The sequence below is a fragment of the Tachyglossus aculeatus genome, chromosome 7 (assembly GCF_015852505.1).
Source record: "Tachyglossus aculeatus isolate mTacAcu1 chromosome 7, mTacAcu1.pri, whole genome shotgun sequence".
Classification (NCBI taxonomy): Eukaryota; Metazoa; Chordata; class Mammalia; order Monotremata; family Tachyglossidae; genus Tachyglossus; species Tachyglossus aculeatus.
Genome location: NC_052072.1, coordinates 49,638,816 through 49,657,289, shown reverse-complemented (window position 1 = coordinate 49,657,289; position 18,474 = coordinate 49,638,816). Strand labels below are relative to the sequence as shown.

General features: G+C 43.3%; 1 protein-coding gene across 2 annotated transcripts in view; it reads right to left on the bottom strand.

Moving 5' to 3' along the window:
• Positions 1-18,474, bottom strand: part of COL6A2 (collagen type VI alpha 2 chain) — a 50,326-nt gene that overhangs the window by 4,549 nt on the left and 27,303 nt on the right. Inside the window, exons 20-28 of one of the 2 annotated variants that reach the window (XM_038748926.1) lie at positions 16,274-16,309; positions 14,562-14,624; positions 13,105-13,167; positions 11,233-11,268; positions 10,268-10,313; positions 8,783-8,935; positions 7,512-7,964; positions 6,101-6,139; positions 1,558-2,480 (exon numbers count right to left, since the gene is read on the bottom strand). In XM_038748926.1, the coding sequence (XP_038604854.1) occupies positions 2,185-2,480; positions 6,101-6,139; positions 7,512-7,964; positions 8,783-8,935; positions 10,268-10,313; positions 11,233-11,268; positions 13,105-13,167; positions 14,562-14,624; positions 16,274-16,309 (1,185 nt within the window). In that variant the 3' untranslated portion in view covers positions 1,558-2,184. Of the gene's footprint in view, positions 1-1,557; positions 2,481-6,100; positions 6,140-7,511; positions 7,965-8,782; positions 8,936-10,267; positions 10,314-11,232; positions 11,269-13,104; positions 13,168-14,561; positions 14,625-16,273; positions 16,310-18,474 lie in introns of those variants that run through there. The other variant, XM_038748925.1, reaches the window with a different exon arrangement.

The following is an 18,474-nucleotide window of genomic DNA, read 5'->3' as shown; positions in this document are numbered from 1 at the left end:
TCCGAGCTTTCCTGTTGTTGAACACTTCTCCTGTGCTGGATTCCAGTACTCTTGAAAGCAGCCATAGTAGCCATTACATGACTAAATAGGTACTTCAAATTATTTATAGAGGTAGACATTATATAGTCTGCTAATTCTTATAAAAATAATTTTAAAAGGTGGTATGAAGAAGTTACTTTCCTACTGTAACTTAATGCTACTGAAGTGCAGATTTACAAATGCCATTTATTCTGTTTCAGACATTATGCCTCTGAAATGATTACCGTAGTGCAAATGGAATAGTTGTTACTTTTTAAAATTCTCTACAACAAAATTTGGTCGTAACATTTCCTTCATAGTCTCGCTCTGTCCCAGTACCTTGGAAAGTATTATCCAGAAGATATACTATTAATCATTAGGATGTTTTCAAACTTCTTCGACCCACTGGCCATCAGGGAGAGGTTAGAAGTTCTTGTGCGACAATCTTTCTGAACACACTAACACATGTCACATGTGAAGGCACAAAGGAAAGAAGAAAAATAGAGTCCAATAGATACATACATAGGCACAGCGAATCTAAGAGTAACATGCGGAGGTATTAATGAGGTGAGACTTGGAGGAAGGGGAGAAGGATGGGGGAGGACTAATCAGTGAAAATCTATTTTGGCTGTAGAAACTATCTGCTGTTGCCAATTTGCTGTGCCAGGAGTGCAGCCTGGACTCTGCCCCTCTGCTTCACAGAACCTCTGCTCCGCACCCTGCTCTGCTGCTTCGCAATGCTGGGAGTGAGGTCGAAGGTGGATGTGGTCTTCCCTGGCTCCAAAGCAGCACTGTTGCTTCTGAATCCAGAGATCACTCCAACCCTGACGAGTGTCCTGGACTGGAGCGTCCACCTGGGTTGCCCACTTTTCATTCATTCAATTGTATTTATTGAGCATATACTGTGTGCAAAGCACTGTACTAAGTGCTTGGGATAGTACACTGTAACAATAAACAGATACTTTCCCTCCCCACAGCGAGCTTCTTTTGGCCCCAGGACAATGCTGCTTTCAATCACTTGCCTGCTTTGTGACCTTGGGCAAATCACTTAAATTCTCTGTTCCTCAGTTATCTGTAAAATGGGGATTTAAAGTGTGAACCCCAGGTGGGACAACCTGATTACCCTCTATGTACCAGCACTTACAACAGTGCTTGGCACAGAGTAAGCGCTTAACAAATACCATCATTATTATTATCAGGAACCCTAACTTGGGCTGAAGTGATCCACCAAGGGAGGAGTAATGACCCAAAGCTGGTTTGGAATCATCCACTGCAGAATGCACCTCCGAACCACGTGTTGTTGCTCCTGGGATCACAAGTACGTTTCAGTCAGCTCCCAGGGAGGTGACTGGAGGGAATTTCGAGAGAGTTACTCCTGAAGTCTCCAATTTCCCTCATCTGCCCCAGTACAATCTCTTTATCTTCCAAAGTTAATCACCAAAAGAGCTGCTGTTAGAGCCCCTTCTGATCGCATCTGCCTCTTTCTACTTCCAGAGCAGAGCAGTTTTCGAGCCTCAGAGAAAATACACTCAGAGCCAATTACAAAACAAAACATTACATAGGAAATTCACAGACATTCACAGTGGAAAACAAAGTGATGGAATGGATATAAAGGGACAACACAGATACTTTTCAACCTTAGATGAGAGAAGCACAAAATAGCCACACTAAGACAGAATTTATGGACCCAGCATTGGCAAACGAGACTTGATGCCAGAAAGTGCCAGCCGGGAAAGAACATTAAAAAGTAATCATCGATGTGGGCTCCCAGCTGGAGAGAAAATAGGATTTGGGGAAGAACTCCACCTGGAAAGGTTACCATGGTATTTAATGATGGTCATGGTATCAAGCCCACTTCTATACTGGAAAAGGTACATATATATATAAAAGTATATGAGTAATTCTAATTTTAATCCAGTCTAGACTTGCTATCTCACCCTGAATTAAGTTTTCATTTTTTGAGGCTGTAGCTTCCTAAAGCTCCTGTTTATTCTTTCCCTCTTCTATTTCAGCACACATATATACATCTTGCTCCAAACTTCTCTGGGTTTGGTGGGAGAAGACCAGAGAACGAGCCAGTGAAGCTGGACTGCGTACGATATCTACTTGCTTTATATATATATGTACAGAACAGCATCTCTTAGGGATGTCAATTTCTTCAAGGCATCAGCAGAGAGCTAATACAGATTCTGGATCTCCCACAATATCCCTGTGCACCGTTTTAAAAGTGTCAATGAACAGGTCCATCCAGTCCTGCCGCTCATCCCCAGTGGCGAACTTGGCTCGCTCGGCGGTATAGACCAAGACAGCCACCATCTTGGAGTACGCGGCGGGGTCTTGGGTGTGCTTCGTTGAGTTTAGCAACTGTTGGATCATGGGGATGGTCCTTGGGAAAGCTATGTCGACCCCCTCTTCCGTGCGGAGGAAATTAACTTGGATTTCGCCGCTAGGATTTCGCCCATCTGCAAGTGAGTGTCAAAAGAATATTTTAAGGCCATTCTGTATTTCTCACCACCTGAAGTGGCTCACGTGTATTGGGCGGTATAAGGGGAAAATCTAGGAAGAGGAGAGGTTGTGATTAAAGTCATGGAAGGGCAAGTAGATTAATGCTCATGTTTTTCCAATTCTCTACTGTTCTCGATTTGCAAAGCTGACGGCTTTAAAATATTGGTTAAGAGGGAAATGCTAATGAATGCTCTGCTGGGTGCCAGATTTGCATTTTCCTGTGGTTATCTGTGTTTTGGAGTCATTCAGGCTGAGACTTTCCTCCTGAGGGTTGAATGAATTCTAGACTTTAAGGTCCTTGTGGACAGAGATCGTATCTACTAACTCGGTTGTACTGTATTTGCCTAAGCACCTTGTACAGTGTACGTCACACAGTAAGGGTTCAAATAATACCACTGTACTGGACACTCAAAATAATCTAATCCATTAGAAGTCCCTGCATTCCCTGGGGTCAGCTGAAAGGAGAGCCGAGCTCAGTCCTCAACCACAATCTTCTTACCATGGAGTAGGCCAAAAAACAGCAAAAATTATACTGGTGGTTCACATGCCTCTCTCATACTCTTTTCTTCTTTGCTGTGTCATTTCACAGTGTTTAGCATATAGTAAGCACTTCAGAAATACAACCATCATTATTGTTAGCCAAGCATGCAAGGGAATAGCATGGCAGTCAGACAGACTAATGGGAAGGACTCTCATTGTCAGAAAATTCATTCTTCGATCTAAATGAATATTAAATTAATCTCTTGCAACTGGGTCTGAGAGATGAAGGAGGAATAACAGGATTGTGAATTTCAGATTGAACAAGATTCCGCTGGGCAATGCTTTCTCAAGGTGGAACTGGTGTAAAATATTTCTCTATCCGTCTATCTTGGGGCAGTAGGGAGGGGCAGAGGATAATGGGCTTCCTCTGAAATGAGGGAGTGGTGGTTTTCGAAACAATACAAGGTGAGTGGATTTTGCTCTACTTTAGGAATACATTTCCCCCAAACTCAATTCTCCAAATAAAATGTAAAGGGCACAGCTAAGCATGACTTACTGTGGCTCAGCTTACCTGCAACCCTTCTGCATTCCTGCTCTTGGAGTTGGCATAGGCCTGCCCGGGACATAATGCCACTGGACTGGACTGCAAACTCTTGCAGCAGTTCGGAGGAAACAGGGGCTCAGTTAGCCACGGCCTTTTAAACCCTAACTTTTGGGTCGGCTGTTGCAGCAGTACCATGAAACTACAGCTCTTGACACTGACAACACACACACTTGGTTTCAGAAGAATAGGGTCTTTCACTCGGAAACCAGCGTGGCCTAGTGGATACAGCCCGGGCCTGGGATTCAAAAGGACCTGGGTTCTAATTCCGGTTCCACCACTTGTCTGTTGTGTGACCTTGGGCAGCTCACATCACTTCTCTGTGGCTCAGTTCCTTCAACTGTAAAATGGGGATTTAGACTGTGAGCCCCATGTGGGACAAGGACCGTGTCCAACCTGATTAGCTTATACCTACCCCAGAACTTAGTGCTTGATACATAAAAAGCACTTGACAAATGCATCATCATCATCCTCAAAATCCACCAGCTTCCCATCCTTGTGTGCACAGTGCCAGTGTCTATTGGCTGGCATGTCTGTTACTAGCACGTGAAAATTTATCCAGGTGAGACCTCGTCTCTCCGCTGCTGCTTACTAGACCTAAATCTTTGAACACCGATAGGATCAGCTAACTATTTCTGGGAAGGTTGGCCCAGCCAAACGCTAGGGATCCACAATATTCTCTTGAACGGTCTTCCGGTTCTCAAAGTGGAGCCCTTCTCCAGAGGCTTTTGGCCAGGAGCCATTCCCAAAGGTTGGCCTGCATCCTAGGCCTTCAGTTGCCCCAGTCATACATTGTTTGGGCCATCCAAGGGTTCAGATCAGCTTGAGGGAGATCATGCTTGAAAAACTCATCCTGCTCACCCCCTCCCTCCAGTTCATCCAGAATGGGAATGACGAGAACATTAAGAATCCTAATGAACAAAATGATTTCCAAATAAGTACTCCTTCTCCCTTGGAATAGGCCTTCTGTATGCTTTCAGAGAAGCAGCATGGCCTAGGGGAAAGAGCACAGGTCTGAGAGTCAGAGGACCTGGGTTCTAATCCCCGCTCTGCCAACTGCTTGCTATGTGACTTTGGGCAAGTCACTTAACTTCTCTGTACCTAAGTTCTCCTCTTCTCCCTCCTACGTGGACTGTGAGCCCCATGCAGGACGGGGACTGTGTTCAACCTAATTAACTGGTATCTACCCCAGAGCTTAGAACAGGGTTTAACATATAGTGAACCCTTAACAAATGCTATAGGAAAAGAAAATATTAACTACCAACCAGTTGCCTGAACAGCAGACTTCTGATCCCTAGATATGATCAGCCTCGTTTCACCATCACTGGATTGCCCTGCCAAGTGACGGAGGTCTGTGTCCAGATGGTGAGAGGCACAGCTCAGTATCATCTTGGCCTTTTGTCAGGAAGACAGGACCAATACTTACTCTGATCTTGAACAGAATGAATTTCAGAGTCTTTACCCCTAAATGAAGCTGGCTCACCAGGCAAAGATTGATGTACAATAGGGTGACTATTCATCTCTGCTCAGAAAAGGAAGAAGGTAGGAAGAGCACGCAGTCATAAAAGTCATGCATACGTAGAGCCCAAGCAGGCAAACAACAGGAAATAGCTGCATTACTTATTTACTGGAGGCTGCTGGGGCTTTTTTCTCTGAGGAGCTTGAGGATAGTTATAGTTCCAGAGCCTTTGGATGGAAGATTTAACTGTTTCCAGATCACCCAGCCTTATCCAAATCACTCCGCAAAGGGAGTCGGTAGATTGTTCTATCAGTTCCCTCCTTGCTTAAGCACTTCAACATCCGCTTTTTCTCCTTTAAGCAATGCCCAGCTGTTTCCGAAAAAGAAGCTTCAGAAACTGTTATTTTAACCAAGCCGATGAGGCTGCTTCTGCCTTAAGCAACTCAGTGGGCCAATGGCTTTAAAGTAAACTATTTTTCATCTACTTGATTTCAGTGGCCAACTGAGAGCAGGGAAAGGAACAAAGGGACAAACAAAAAATTCCTTAAAACTCCAACTCCTCCATTATCTGGATTATTTTGTACACACGGCACTAGAACAGATGGCACATTCACATTCACAAAAAAGGACTTAGAGCTCCTGGACACTGCTCTCTTCCTTGATTTCACACGCCCATCCCAATTTCCCAAACCCTCAGATTGATTATTCCTGCGGGGGCTCATTCTGGGCTCATAGAAATGGGAGAAACCAACCAACTGGAATGAATTTGTAAATGCTCCAGAGTTTAAACCAACTGATTAAATTTAGGCAAGATGGTAAAGAGAGATGGGATATTTGGGAGGATTGGCACAAAGAAAACCCAATTTTGACTTTCTTTCTCTCTTGAACGATTCACATCCCTCTCTCCCCTTCCTTTCTCGGACAGATGTCCGAGGTCTGATTGCATTTTTCACCCTTCGGTGGCCTGGAAAACAATTACTGATTACACGACAGCCTGAGGGATATAGGGTTTCAGGGGTTGGGGTTTAATCCATTACCTGTCTGACAGGGAAGCTCCGGGCAGACGATCTCTGGGTCTGTAGGAGAGAAGACAAACTGATTAGGACAGATTAGGAGAGAAGACAAACTGATTAGGACAGATCCTCTTTCCCACACTCAAAGCAGGGTAGTGGTTCATTTGGCCACTGCCCATGAAGAAACATGAGGGTATTTTTGACTCTGTTTAATCCTCCCCTAGCTCCTACTTCTTTTAGAACCAGCGGTGACTTTCTCATTTTCCTTTGGTTTGGCTGGGCCAGTGCCTATCTGCTTTTATATCACTAAATCATAACCATATTCAGAGTCCAGCCCAGGCAGACTCTCTCTCTCTCTTTTTCTTTCTCTCTCTGATACTGGACAACAGCAGAACCATTAGGGGATGACAGCGTAACAAGTTTATTTCACCTCTGACCTCTTGTCCACAACCTGCCTAGAAACTTAGAACGTCCTCCCTCCTCCTATCAGACAGATAATTGCTCTCCCCCACTTCCAAGCCTTATTGAAGGCACATCTCCTCCAAGAAGCCTTCCCTGACTAAGCCCTCCACTCCTCTTCTCCCATTCCCTCCCTGACTTGCTCCTTCATTCATCCTCCCTCCCAGCCCCACAGCACATATGTATGTCTGTAATTTATTTATTTGTTTGTTCATTTATTTATTTATATTAATGTCTGTCCCCCCCCCCAGACTGTGAGCTCACTGTGGGCAGGGAATGTGTCTGTTGTATTGTACTCTCCCAAGCGTTTAGTACAGTGCTGTGCACATAGTAAGCGCTCAAGAAATACAACTGAATGAATGAATGAAAGTCTGCTAACTTGGACTTTCCCATGAGGTACTGTTTTTTGTTTTTTTTTTATAGCATTTACTAAGCACTTACTATGTGCAAAGCACTGTTCTAAGCGCTGGGGAGGTTACACGGTGATGAGGTTGTCCCACGTGGGGCTCACAGTCTTCATCCCCATTTTCCAGGTGAGGGAACTGAGGCCCAGAGACGTTAAGTGACTTGCCCAAAGTCACACATCTGACAAGCGGAGGAGCTGGGATTTGAACCCATGACCTCTGACTCCACAGCCCGGGCTCTTTCCACTGAGCCACGCTGCTTCTCTGTTGTGACCCAAGAAGGAAGAAGGCCATCTCACACTCTCCTATGTCTTGACCCTGAGGACTTGGCATCCGATTTTGTTTGGGGATTCCAATCTGGGAGAATAACAAGCTGGAGGACAGAGGCCTCTTGGCAACAGCGAAAGATCGGAGTTTACATTTCAGGGTTCCCCAGTCTAAACATTTAGGAGATGTGTTCCTTTCCCATTGCATAAAGAACCAGCACTGTATGTTTGGCAAAATGACCACAGAGCTGGAAAAAACATGGCAGATTGGTTTGGGGAAATGAGGCAAAACTGACAGCAACAGACCTGGGCAAAGAACATCCTCCATTTTATCGATGAATTCTTCGGCCACCAACTCGGAAAAGAGATTCATGCCATGCACCTGGGATTCGTTCCCACAGGCAATGGACTTCAGGGTCTCATCCTCTTGGCGTTTGTGGAACATGTCCCCAATGCCGATGGCGTTGACCGTCACGTCTACATGGCACAGGGCCCGCAGGTTGGCATCATTGTCCCGGGGATCGTGGCGCCCGTCCGTGATCACGACCGCAAACACCTTGGTCTTCTTCCGCCTGCTCTCTTTTATGAGCTTGTTATAGGCAAACTGAAGGGCGGAGGGAGTCCAGGTGCCGCCGGCGATCCACTCCAGGTTTTTCACGGCCTCCTTGAAGCTAGAGAGGGAATCTATCCGCTCATCATCCAGCTGAATTGCCTCGAATGTTCCCTCGTGGCTGTACTGCACGACGCCCACGCGGGCCCCTGCCACCAAAGCCGAGAGATAAGTGGTCAGTGACTCATCCCTGCAGGGGGACAGGGGACTACCGATTGCCTCCAGATTCCAGAGTCGGAAAGGAGATCCTCTCAACTCTCACCCTCATGTCCTTCAGTTTCCTTTATGTTCTTTCTGCCTTTCCCGAATCTTTTGGCATAGTAAATCTGTTCTAGGATGATGCTCTAGCATCACAGGAGGATGATTCCTGTAGATGAGAACCAATGCCCTCAATTTTCTGTAGGTAATCTGCCCTTTTTAAGGGTTTATTGCCTTCATCCCCTTAATTCCAGTTCTCGATCAGGTATCCGCGAGATAACTTACCTTCCGACCTATTGCCGGGGATGCCAACAGGGAATATAGATCTTCCCTCTGGCCTGGAGCTACTTCCCCCTTCATATCTCACGGACCACCCCTCTACCCACCTTCAAAATCCTCCTAAAACCTCACCTCTTCCAAGAGGCCTTTCCTAAGACTTCATTTCCCTACCCGCCGCCCCATGTGTCAATTATGAACTTGGCTGTTTACCTCTTAGACACTTTGATATTCACCCGGGCTCCAGAACACTTATGAAGCTATCCTTAGACTCCATTTCCCCTGTTATTTTTTCAAATGTCTCTCTCCCTGCTGTAGACTGTAAATTCCTTGTGGGCAGAAATAGCGTGTACCAACTCTTTATGTCTTGTATTTTCCCAAACAGTACAGTACTCTGCACAGAATGAGCACTCTATGCATTGCATTGATTGATTGATTGAATGATTTGGAATATCCAGTTAGAAGTAGATCTAGCCCACTCATGAACTCTCACCTGTCTCAGACTTGGGGTCTTTGGCGATGGCACCAAGCCGGCTGACTACGTTGATGACAAAATTCTTCTCCAGGGAGAAGTTGGTGAAACCGATACTCTCTGAACTGTCGATGACAAACACAATGTCTAGAGCACCACAGCGCTTCTCACAATCTGGAAAAAGAAAGCCAATTGAAAAGGCAGAAAGGGGAAGGAAGTACAAAGCGAGAGGAGACAGAGACTAAATAATGGTAAAATTTGGAGGCAACAAGCCATAGAGACAGCCACAGCCCCTATCATATGTAGGCAGGGTGGCTCAGTGGAAAGAGCCCGGGATTTGGAGTCAGAGGCCGTGGATTCAAATCCCAACTCTGTCACTTGTCAGCTGTGTGACTTTGGGCAAGTCACTTCACTTCTCTGTGCCTCAGTTACCTCATCTGTCAAATGGGGATTAAGACTGTGAGTCCCACGTGGGACAACCTGATCACCTTGCAATCTCACCAGTGCTTAGAACTGCACATAGTAAGTACTTAATAAATGTTATTATTATTATTATTATTAGCCACAGGACAATGTGATAAAATTTATAATCACGGGGGTTTTCTGGCCAAGAGTTGGAAAATCAGCACCATTGTAAATCAAAACTGCTAAGACCAATAATTGTGCCCAAATTAGTTTTTGATAGTTCATTTTCTTGGCTTTTTTTCCAGCAGAGAATGTGTAGTTCTGATTCTAGGATGTGTTGGCATTGAAATGGGCATCATTAGAAATGTGGCACATAAGCATGCTAGTGGACACAGCACTGGAACTCAAAACCTCTATGATACACTTATAACCGAATGCCATGGTTGCAAATGAGACATCTCACTCTACATGGGTGACATCTTATGTACAGAGGCATAAGTCTCCCCATTAAGCTCCTTCTAGTCTGTAAACTCCTTGTAGACAGGGATCACATCTCCCTACGTTGTTGAATTATATGCTCCTCAAGCACTTAGTACAGTGTTCTGCTCACTGCAAGTGCTCTGTTAATACCACTGATTGATAAATACTGTTGACTGATAGTGAAGTCAGAGTCTGGCTGTTTCTTCCCATCTAGACTGTAAGCTCATTGTGGGCAAGGAATGGATCTATCAACTCTGTTTTATGTTGTACTCTACCAAGCATGTTGTGCTCTGCAAACAGTGAGCGCTCAGTAAATACCAATAATTGATTGAGACCACTGAGAGAATGCTGGCAAGTGATATTAATACTCCTCTTGTTCAAAGAGACCCTCTGGCATCCTTCAATCCTGAGGATTGTCTTTGCTAGAATCTAATTCATAGCCGTCTTTGGATGAATTATAAGTATTTGTAATGAAGACTCAGGGTACTTCCAAAATCTTACTCTTACTAATGCCATACCACCTTTTCAGATCAATAATCAATTTCTGACCAGATTTTCCTGGAGGTTAAGCAAGCATTGCCATAATTAGAGTTATGCGAAATGGAAATATGTAGAACTCACCGCAGCAACCACATGTCTCTCTCACGTAGGTCATCACATCACATTCCTGTTAAAAAAAAACACAAAACAAGGAAAGTGGATTTAAATAGCTTGGGCTTCATATGGTTTCAGCTTCTTTTGAAGCTAGAACTTCTGGAGTAATTTCTTCCAAGGTTAATAGTATTAGTATTAGCATTAATGAGAAGGCAATTGGTATGCTGAGAGAAGCTTCAAGACCTAATAGAAAGGACACAGTCCTGGCTCTCTCAATTGACTGTTACATGAACTTGGGCAAATCACTAAATTTTTCTGTGGCTCAGTTACTTCATCTGTAAAATGGGGATCAAATACTTGTTGTCCTTCCCTTAGACTATCAGCCCCATGTAGGATTATATTTTATCAATCCCAGCATTTAGTTCAGTGCTTGAAACATAGTAAATGTTTAACAAATACCACAATTACTATTATTAGAGAACACAAGAGTATGAATTCAGAAAACTCTGAGGCAGAATGGGCGGCAAGAAAATGGATTGAATCATCTTGTTTTGAAAAGACGTTAAGAGAAACCTTTCCTGCTACAACTTCCAATATGTTGTCTTTGCTCTAAAAACACATAAAATATTGGAAGTCCTTGACTGCATTGAGACCTACAAGCCCACAAATGGTTTTTATCAGTTTTACCTTCCCTTAGGCAGTTCTCAAGTAGTAAAAGAAGGAAATCTGCATTCTTTACCACTTTACTGCTTTTCAGCATAGGTCTTATTGTGCTGGGGAGTGAATGTTTTCACAGCTGGCTTGCAATAATTTCTTTTAAATATTTTGGGGATCCCTTTCCTACATAATTGCATGAATAAGGGCAGATGCTTCCCCGTCACCCCTTATTCCTCTTTCTTTTTGGTGAAGTTGCTGAGAGAAGGGCCATCAATTCCACTTACCACAGCCAAGATATGCTACCACTAAAATCCAGAAAAATCAGTCCTACTTACTGTAAGACCAGGATCTCCAGGTGGACCAGGTTCGCCCTGTAAAATGACAATAAGAAGGGGGTCAAATTGGTTTCTCATAGCAGAAGTCAAACAAATGATTTGGTTTCAGATAGGGGCAGTTGAGAATGTTATAAAGTGGATTCAGCCCTGATGTGAAGGTGTCTCTGAATAGAAATGAAGACACTGTTGGGGTATCTGGGCCCCCTATAAGATTTGTCAGTTAGCTCATGTGACCTTGGGGAGCCACAGAGTGGAAAGAAGAGAAACCAATTGCACAAGTTCAGTGGAACTGCTTTTGCCACCACCTAAGGAAGAAATATATAACCAACATTTTATAGCACTTCATGGTCATAGCTAATGGAAATCCCTGAAAAACCTACAAAACGATCTGCAGCCCAAGTTAAGAAACTTGTATGATCATTACTGGAATGTAAAACCTGAAGAGAGCCAAGGAATTTCTGATCACCTCGAAATTAAGGACTTGGACATCTCTATGGATGTTATATGGCCTTGTATATATATTCTACCAGAGCACTGGTGAAGAGTACAGGTGGATCCTCCTTCTTCACAAGCAAAGGAGAAATCTTGCTCAGGTGGCAGGGATGTGGTTTTCATTATTAATGATGAAGTCTTATGAATTAGCCAAAATGATTAGGCAATGATATGAAAGCTACAACTTTACAGGAAGTCACTACCGCAGCCTGGAGGCATGAAAAATGGTAAAGCACTAGGAATGGGTTGGTCTAATACTTAGACATCTGCAGGAATGTTTTCTTAACATGGAACAGTGAGAAAATACCTCAGATTTCTCATCGCAGAAGGATGAGAGACGTGACTGTGGAAACTATAGGGTTTCTCACTACTGTCCATAACTGGCGAGATTATACCCAGAATCCTTTTGACAGGCTACTGAAGAATACTGGCAAAAAATTATAATAACTAATATACACAGTGTGACTTTAGATCATGATAGAATCCTCCAAACACGGTCTATGAAGTATGACAGATATAGGGGAAATTGAGGGAGCAACTCTAAGGCTCTTAGAAGAGCATTTAACATTACCAACCGACCTGGGCTCTGGCTAATTCAATTTTTCTGTTACTTTCACCAAGAGTTTTAGGTTACTTGATGATGTGGTTGACTGTCAGAGTTGAAGGTGCCTTGTCATTAATCTCTGCTTTACTCAATACTTGAGTAAAGTAGCGTTGTGTCAAGTGCTTAGTACAGTGCTCTGCACACAGTAAGTGCTCAATAAATATGATCGAATGAATGAATGGTAGGTTCAGCCTATTCAACATTTTCCATCTTGAAGATGTGCCAAGGGACCTGGAAGTTGTAGATAGAATATCCAGTGGAAAACTCTTCCCACTCAACGGGCCCAACCATTGCCAAATTTGAGACTTCATAAATGACTATGCTCTTTAAAAATACCTACAGGATGATACTAGATTATTATATATCATTTTGCACAGTCAGCAGAGCTTGACAGTAAGTCAAGGCTCTATGGGAGGTTATGACAGGGAAACCTTACACAACCCATTTTAATTGGGAACTTAACTGCCCCCAAACTGTGCTCCCTACGCAGCACAGCAAACAATGGTGCATGGTAGACAGAATAGGAGAAAGCAAAATCAAGATGTTCATTGAGGCTTTTCAGCGATTGAAAGATGCAAATAGGGAGCAACAGAGCATCAAGCTTGTATCAGATAGAGGGTTTATGTAGCTCTGTGTGTGTTTGAACATCTACATGGCTGTGAAAATTGGGCCTACCGCCAAAGACACATCCAGTTTATAGATCAGTTTATGCAAATATGAACACACACAAACACACTCCAAAAGACACATCTAAATACCAACACCAGTTTCTATACCTCTGGTCCTTGTATTCCTGGAGGTCCCCTAGGTCCAGGCTCACCAGGGGGGCCAGGATCCGCCTGGGAAGAAAAAAAAAATCCATCCTAAATTTAGTAACAATAATAACAATGGAAAGAGAACCGTACTGACAGGAGTCAGATGTACTGGGAATCTGGAAGAGAGAGGGTGGCAGGAGTGGGTAGGTTTTAAAGGGAGAATCGTCCCAAGAGGTACAAAGAGGAAATGAGATGTTTTTCTCTAGTCTCCTGGTTAAGCCTTTTCTGCCAAAATAACTGCTGCTAGAAGTGTACTGGAAATAGTAACACCATATAGATTTTTGTTGGGGTTTACTTTTTAGTGATAGTGATGTTTTGCTTTCTGCAGTTTCTTTTTATGTCTATGCCCTCCCCTTCCAACAGTTTGACTCCTCATCCTCACTGTCTCTCCCCCTCCCCCGCAAGACTGTAAGCTTGTGGGGGAGGGAACGTGTCTATCAACTCTGTTATATTGTACTGTCCCAAACTCTTATTAGTACAGTGCTCTGCACTTGGTGAGTGCTCAATAAATACAAATAATTGATTGATTTGAGCCATAGTTGCATTCCTTAAATTGGTCCCACCTCTCACGAAGTTCATGAGTCACTGATCTGGGGCCAACTTGGTACTGCAAAGCTTTGTTACATAGTCTGGAAGAGGGGCAAAACACATATTCATGTTTGTCTTACCCTCCAGACTGTAAGTTCATTACCGGCAGGGAACATGTCTGCTAATTGTGTTGCACTGTACTCTCCCAAGTGCTTAGTACAGTTCTCTGCACATAGTAAGCACTGATTGAATAAATGCTATCGATTGATTGCTTGATTAAACCAGGAGAACGAGTTACCCGTAACAAACCCTATTTTGGATGTGGTGAGGGCAGGGAGAAGCAGGAAAATGGGTTATTTGCAAAGTTTTGTAGACATATTCCTTAGTTCTCTAGGCTCCCTGAAGAGGACAGAAGAATCTTAGAAAAGTCAAAGTCCAGAAAGGAGAATGAAAAAAGAATGATTGAAGCAATATTGGGCAGCTATTGCTTGGAAGAGCCAGAAGAAGGTTAAAGGGAAGTCCTCCCGTTCCTTAGCCCTCAGGGGAGTGTATGACCAGCAACCTTTATGAATTTATGAAGGTTGTTTTGCCTAGGAAGTCCAAACGCTTTCTTCCATTTTATTCCATTTAAGGTCATATTCCTGTGAAGCAGAAACTACGGAAGACTGAGACATCTCCAAAGTCAGCCTGTTAATCTGTGGCAGAGCAGGAAGAAGAAGCCAAGCCTTCTGATGACCTTGCCAGGACTCTGGTGAGCCCATGTTCAGTTATTTCCCATCTAAAAGTGGTGACCTCTACCCTGGGAATTGAAAGCTTCAAGTGTTTTCCCAAAATTCCTGGAGGTAAGGTACCTTCTGCGTTATGCCAGCTATCCTCAAGAGTATACTTACAGGGCCACCTTTCTCTCCTTTGCTTCCGGGAGCTCCTTTCAAACCAAAGTCCCCTCTTCCACCCTGTTATGCAAGAAAACACAAGTGTGTCTTAGGCATTTACGGGAAATACACTTTTCATTTAGACAAAATTAGGAAAATACCTATGAGGTCCAGAGGCCACATAATGAGCTTTTAAGCTATGAAGGGCCACCCCTATAAAACATGTAGTGTTCCCAGTAACTACCAACAGCAATTACTGCAATTATTGTGCAAAGTACCTTTGCTGTCACTGCCACATGTTATAAGGTTATGCCACTTAGAAACATGTCCAGAACCTCAAAACAGTATTCTCCTTAGGCAGGGATAACATTAAATAGATATTTGACTTTGCTAGACTAGGACCAAACCTCCTGAAGGGTCAGATGTGGACCCCTCTGGAGGAATGTGCTCACCTTGCCTCTATGCTCACAGGCTTTCACCACACAAATAGATCTCTTTAAAAAGTGTATTATTTATCAGGGATGCTGGCCTAGAGATTGAACAGGAAGTCATTTAGGAGGGTTTGTTTGACAGTTTTCATTTTGCCAAATGGAAAATGCATCCATGAGATAGAACCAAGGTGGAATTTGGCACTGGGAAACTGAAACCTGTTCCACTTTTCAGAAAGCTGGGAGTTGTAAGTTCTACTTTGGCAGTAAATAGGAAAAATAGTTTTGGTGAAAGGTAACAGATTTTCCTTGTCTTTATATATTTTTCCAAAATTTGAAAAATACTGGAACAAATCATTAAAAGCAATGAGATAATAGGTCATTTTTCACATAGATTCCTGCTGTTTATTGCATAATTTTAATTTAATGACCTTAAAACCTGTTTCGTGGCAAGTCCTCCATTTTACAGGCAAAGAACCAAAAAGGATAAATCTGTTTTGCCCAAAGTAATCCATCACGTGTATAACGAGTACTAAAAAATCTAGGATTCCAGCCCATTTGGTCAATGCACTGGACTAGTCTTCTTCCAAATACTCATAAATTGTGCATTAGTCAACTATTTATAGGATTTAGAGAGCATATGTTTTCATAGTTACTGGTGGGAGGAAATCCCGTGATTTCACCAAGATGCTTGTGTGGCACGAAGTGTTTAGTATCCAGCCTGCTGGCCACGTGCGCAGTATTTCATGTGCATTTCATTTTCACTTGGATTTAAAAGAAAATTGCCCACAAAGTTAACTTTCTCTTAGGCATGCTAATTTACCAACACCAAGTAAAAATAATCGCTGTTACCCAGAGAGGGTTTTCTGAGCCAGAGTCTCTGTTTCACCGGCCTTGGCTGTGGTAAATCCCGAGAGGGATAGACCCATGGTGCCCACTGACAGTTTAAGCTGGGACCAGAACTGCTTTTGCTCCCTTCTGTGCAGAAAAGAGTTGAACTTGTACTTGGGCTCTCATTTAAACCCTCATTTCTGTTAACTGATGCAGGAGGTAGCTAATTGTGCCCTAGCATTAACTATCTCTCCAAGGGCTCTTTTTTCAGCCAAGCGCTACCGGGAAAATGACAGGAGCAGAATAGCCGATCATTTTCTGACCATGCTGAAAAAGCATCTTCAGACAGCCTGGGCATGAAATCAGAGTCTGTTCACATTGCCTGATGTTGGGCTCTAAATAGATTAGATGAAAGCCATGGAATTTTTTCCCTCCCGTGTCTCATGTGATGGAAACAGCAACATTTTGTACCTCAGGGCCTCGTGGACCGGGTTCTCCCTTGTCGCCCTGTGAAATATACAAAGAAAGAAATTAGTCACAGAAAATAAAACGGTCAAATACTCCTAGCAGGGGAAGGACTTTACTCAGAGAATTCTGTACTGAACTGGATCTTCTGCAAAGTCACAAGGTTGTCCCCCATGAGTCTCAACCACTTCAGTCTACTCTAATTGCTTCAATTCAATTCATTTGATTCCTCTACTTAACCACCTAAATGGTAAACACCACGTTCCAACTTGGGTCCTTTTTGTGTGCAGAAGCTGGACCTTTCAATTTAATTATAAAATAATAACAACAACAACAGCAATAATAATAATGATGCATTTGTTCAGAACTTCTAAGCACCAAGCATTGTACTAAGCTCTGGAGTAGGTACAAGATGGATTGGACACAATCCCAGTCTCACATAGGGCTCACAGTTTAAGTAGGAGGGAGAAAGGGTATTTAATATCCATTTTGCAGATGAGGAAACTGAGGCATGGAGAAGTTAGATGATATGCTCCAAATCACACATCAAGCAAGTGGCGGAGTCGGGATTAGAACTCAGGCCCTCTATCTCCCAGGCCTGTGCTCTTTCAACTAAGCCACATTGATTCTCAGTCATTTTATACCTAGCTTCGTAGTTTGAGCAAGATCTTGTTTCATTTCTTTTTTTTTTTTAACGGTACTTGTTAAGTGCCTACAATGTGTCAAACATTGTTCCAAGTGCTGAATAATAGGGAGAACAGATATTTAATCTCAGTTTACCATCTGAGGAAACTGAGGCTAAGTGAAGTTAAGTGAGTTGCCCAAGGTCACACAAGAAGCAATTGGCAGAGCTGAGATTAAATCCAGATCCTCTGTCTCCCAGGCTTGTGCTCTTTCCACTGGCCACACTTCTTCTCTCTGTCGGGTTTCTTCTTGGTGCAGATCTCTTCACCTTACTGATATACTTTCTCCAGAATGTCCTGTCCTCTGCCATAATCCACAACCTTTCTAATGGTTCTTCCGTGATTGTTACGGGAGTACAATACACAGAATTAATAGACACGCTCCCTGCACACAATGTGCTTACAGTCTAGAGGAGAAGACAGATATCGATATAAACAAATGAATTATGGATATCTACATAATTGCTGTGGGGCTGAGGAGGGGGTGAATAAAAGGTGCAAATCCAAGTGCAGGGGTAATGCAGGAGGGAGTGAGGGAAGAGGAATTGAGGGTTTAGTTGAGGAAGATTTCTTAGAGGAGATGTGCTCTTAATAAGGCCTTGAAGGTGGGGAGAGTGACCGTCTGTTGGATACTAAGAGGCGAGGAGTCGGCAGTGAGATAAACGAGGTCGAAATACAGTGAGTAGATTGGTGTTAGAGGAGTGACAATGGGTGTAGATGGATGGAAATAAGAAGAAGGGACCCAGAACTGAGCCTAGGGACTCCCACAGTTAGGGGATGAGAAGCAGAGGAGGAGCCCGTGATAAGTACTGAGAATGAGTAGCCAGTGAGGGAGGAGAACCAGGGGAGGATAGTGTCAGTGAAGTCAAGGTTGGATAATGTTTCCAGGAGAAGAGGGTGGTTACAGTGTCAAAGGCAGCTGAGAAGTTGAGAGGATTAGGATGGAGTAAAACTGTTGATTTTGGCAAGGAGGAGATAATTGGTGATCTTTGAGAGGGCAGTTTCTGTGGTGCAAAGGGTGATGTGAAATCCTTTTCTTCATATTATATAACCTCTGATACCTCTTGGGATGACTTCATATGAAGAAGAAATGTTTTCTTAATGAAAATAGTGTAGCATTTAGAATTGCTTCAGTTTCAATTAAAGGAATTTCTCAAGCAACAAAGACAGCCTTTTGATATAACGTAATTTGTCTGGTAGGATCCTACTAGGAAGCAGCCTCTTTTACACTCTGTAGGCCTGCCCTTTCTTTTCTCTGGGAGAATATTTGGATGATTTCTTGAAGTTCAAAATTATTGTGATATTCTTTTCCTAGCCTCCAGTTGTGGTTATTCTTATTTTTTTGGTATTTGTTAAGCACTTACTTTGTTCCAGGCACTGTTCTAAACACTGGGGTAGATACAGTCTTATCAGGCTGGACACAGTCCTTGTCCTGAATGGGGCTCATGCCTTAAACCCCACTTTACTGATGAGGTAACTGAGGCACAGAGAAGTTAAGTGACTTGCGCAAAGTCACACAGCAGT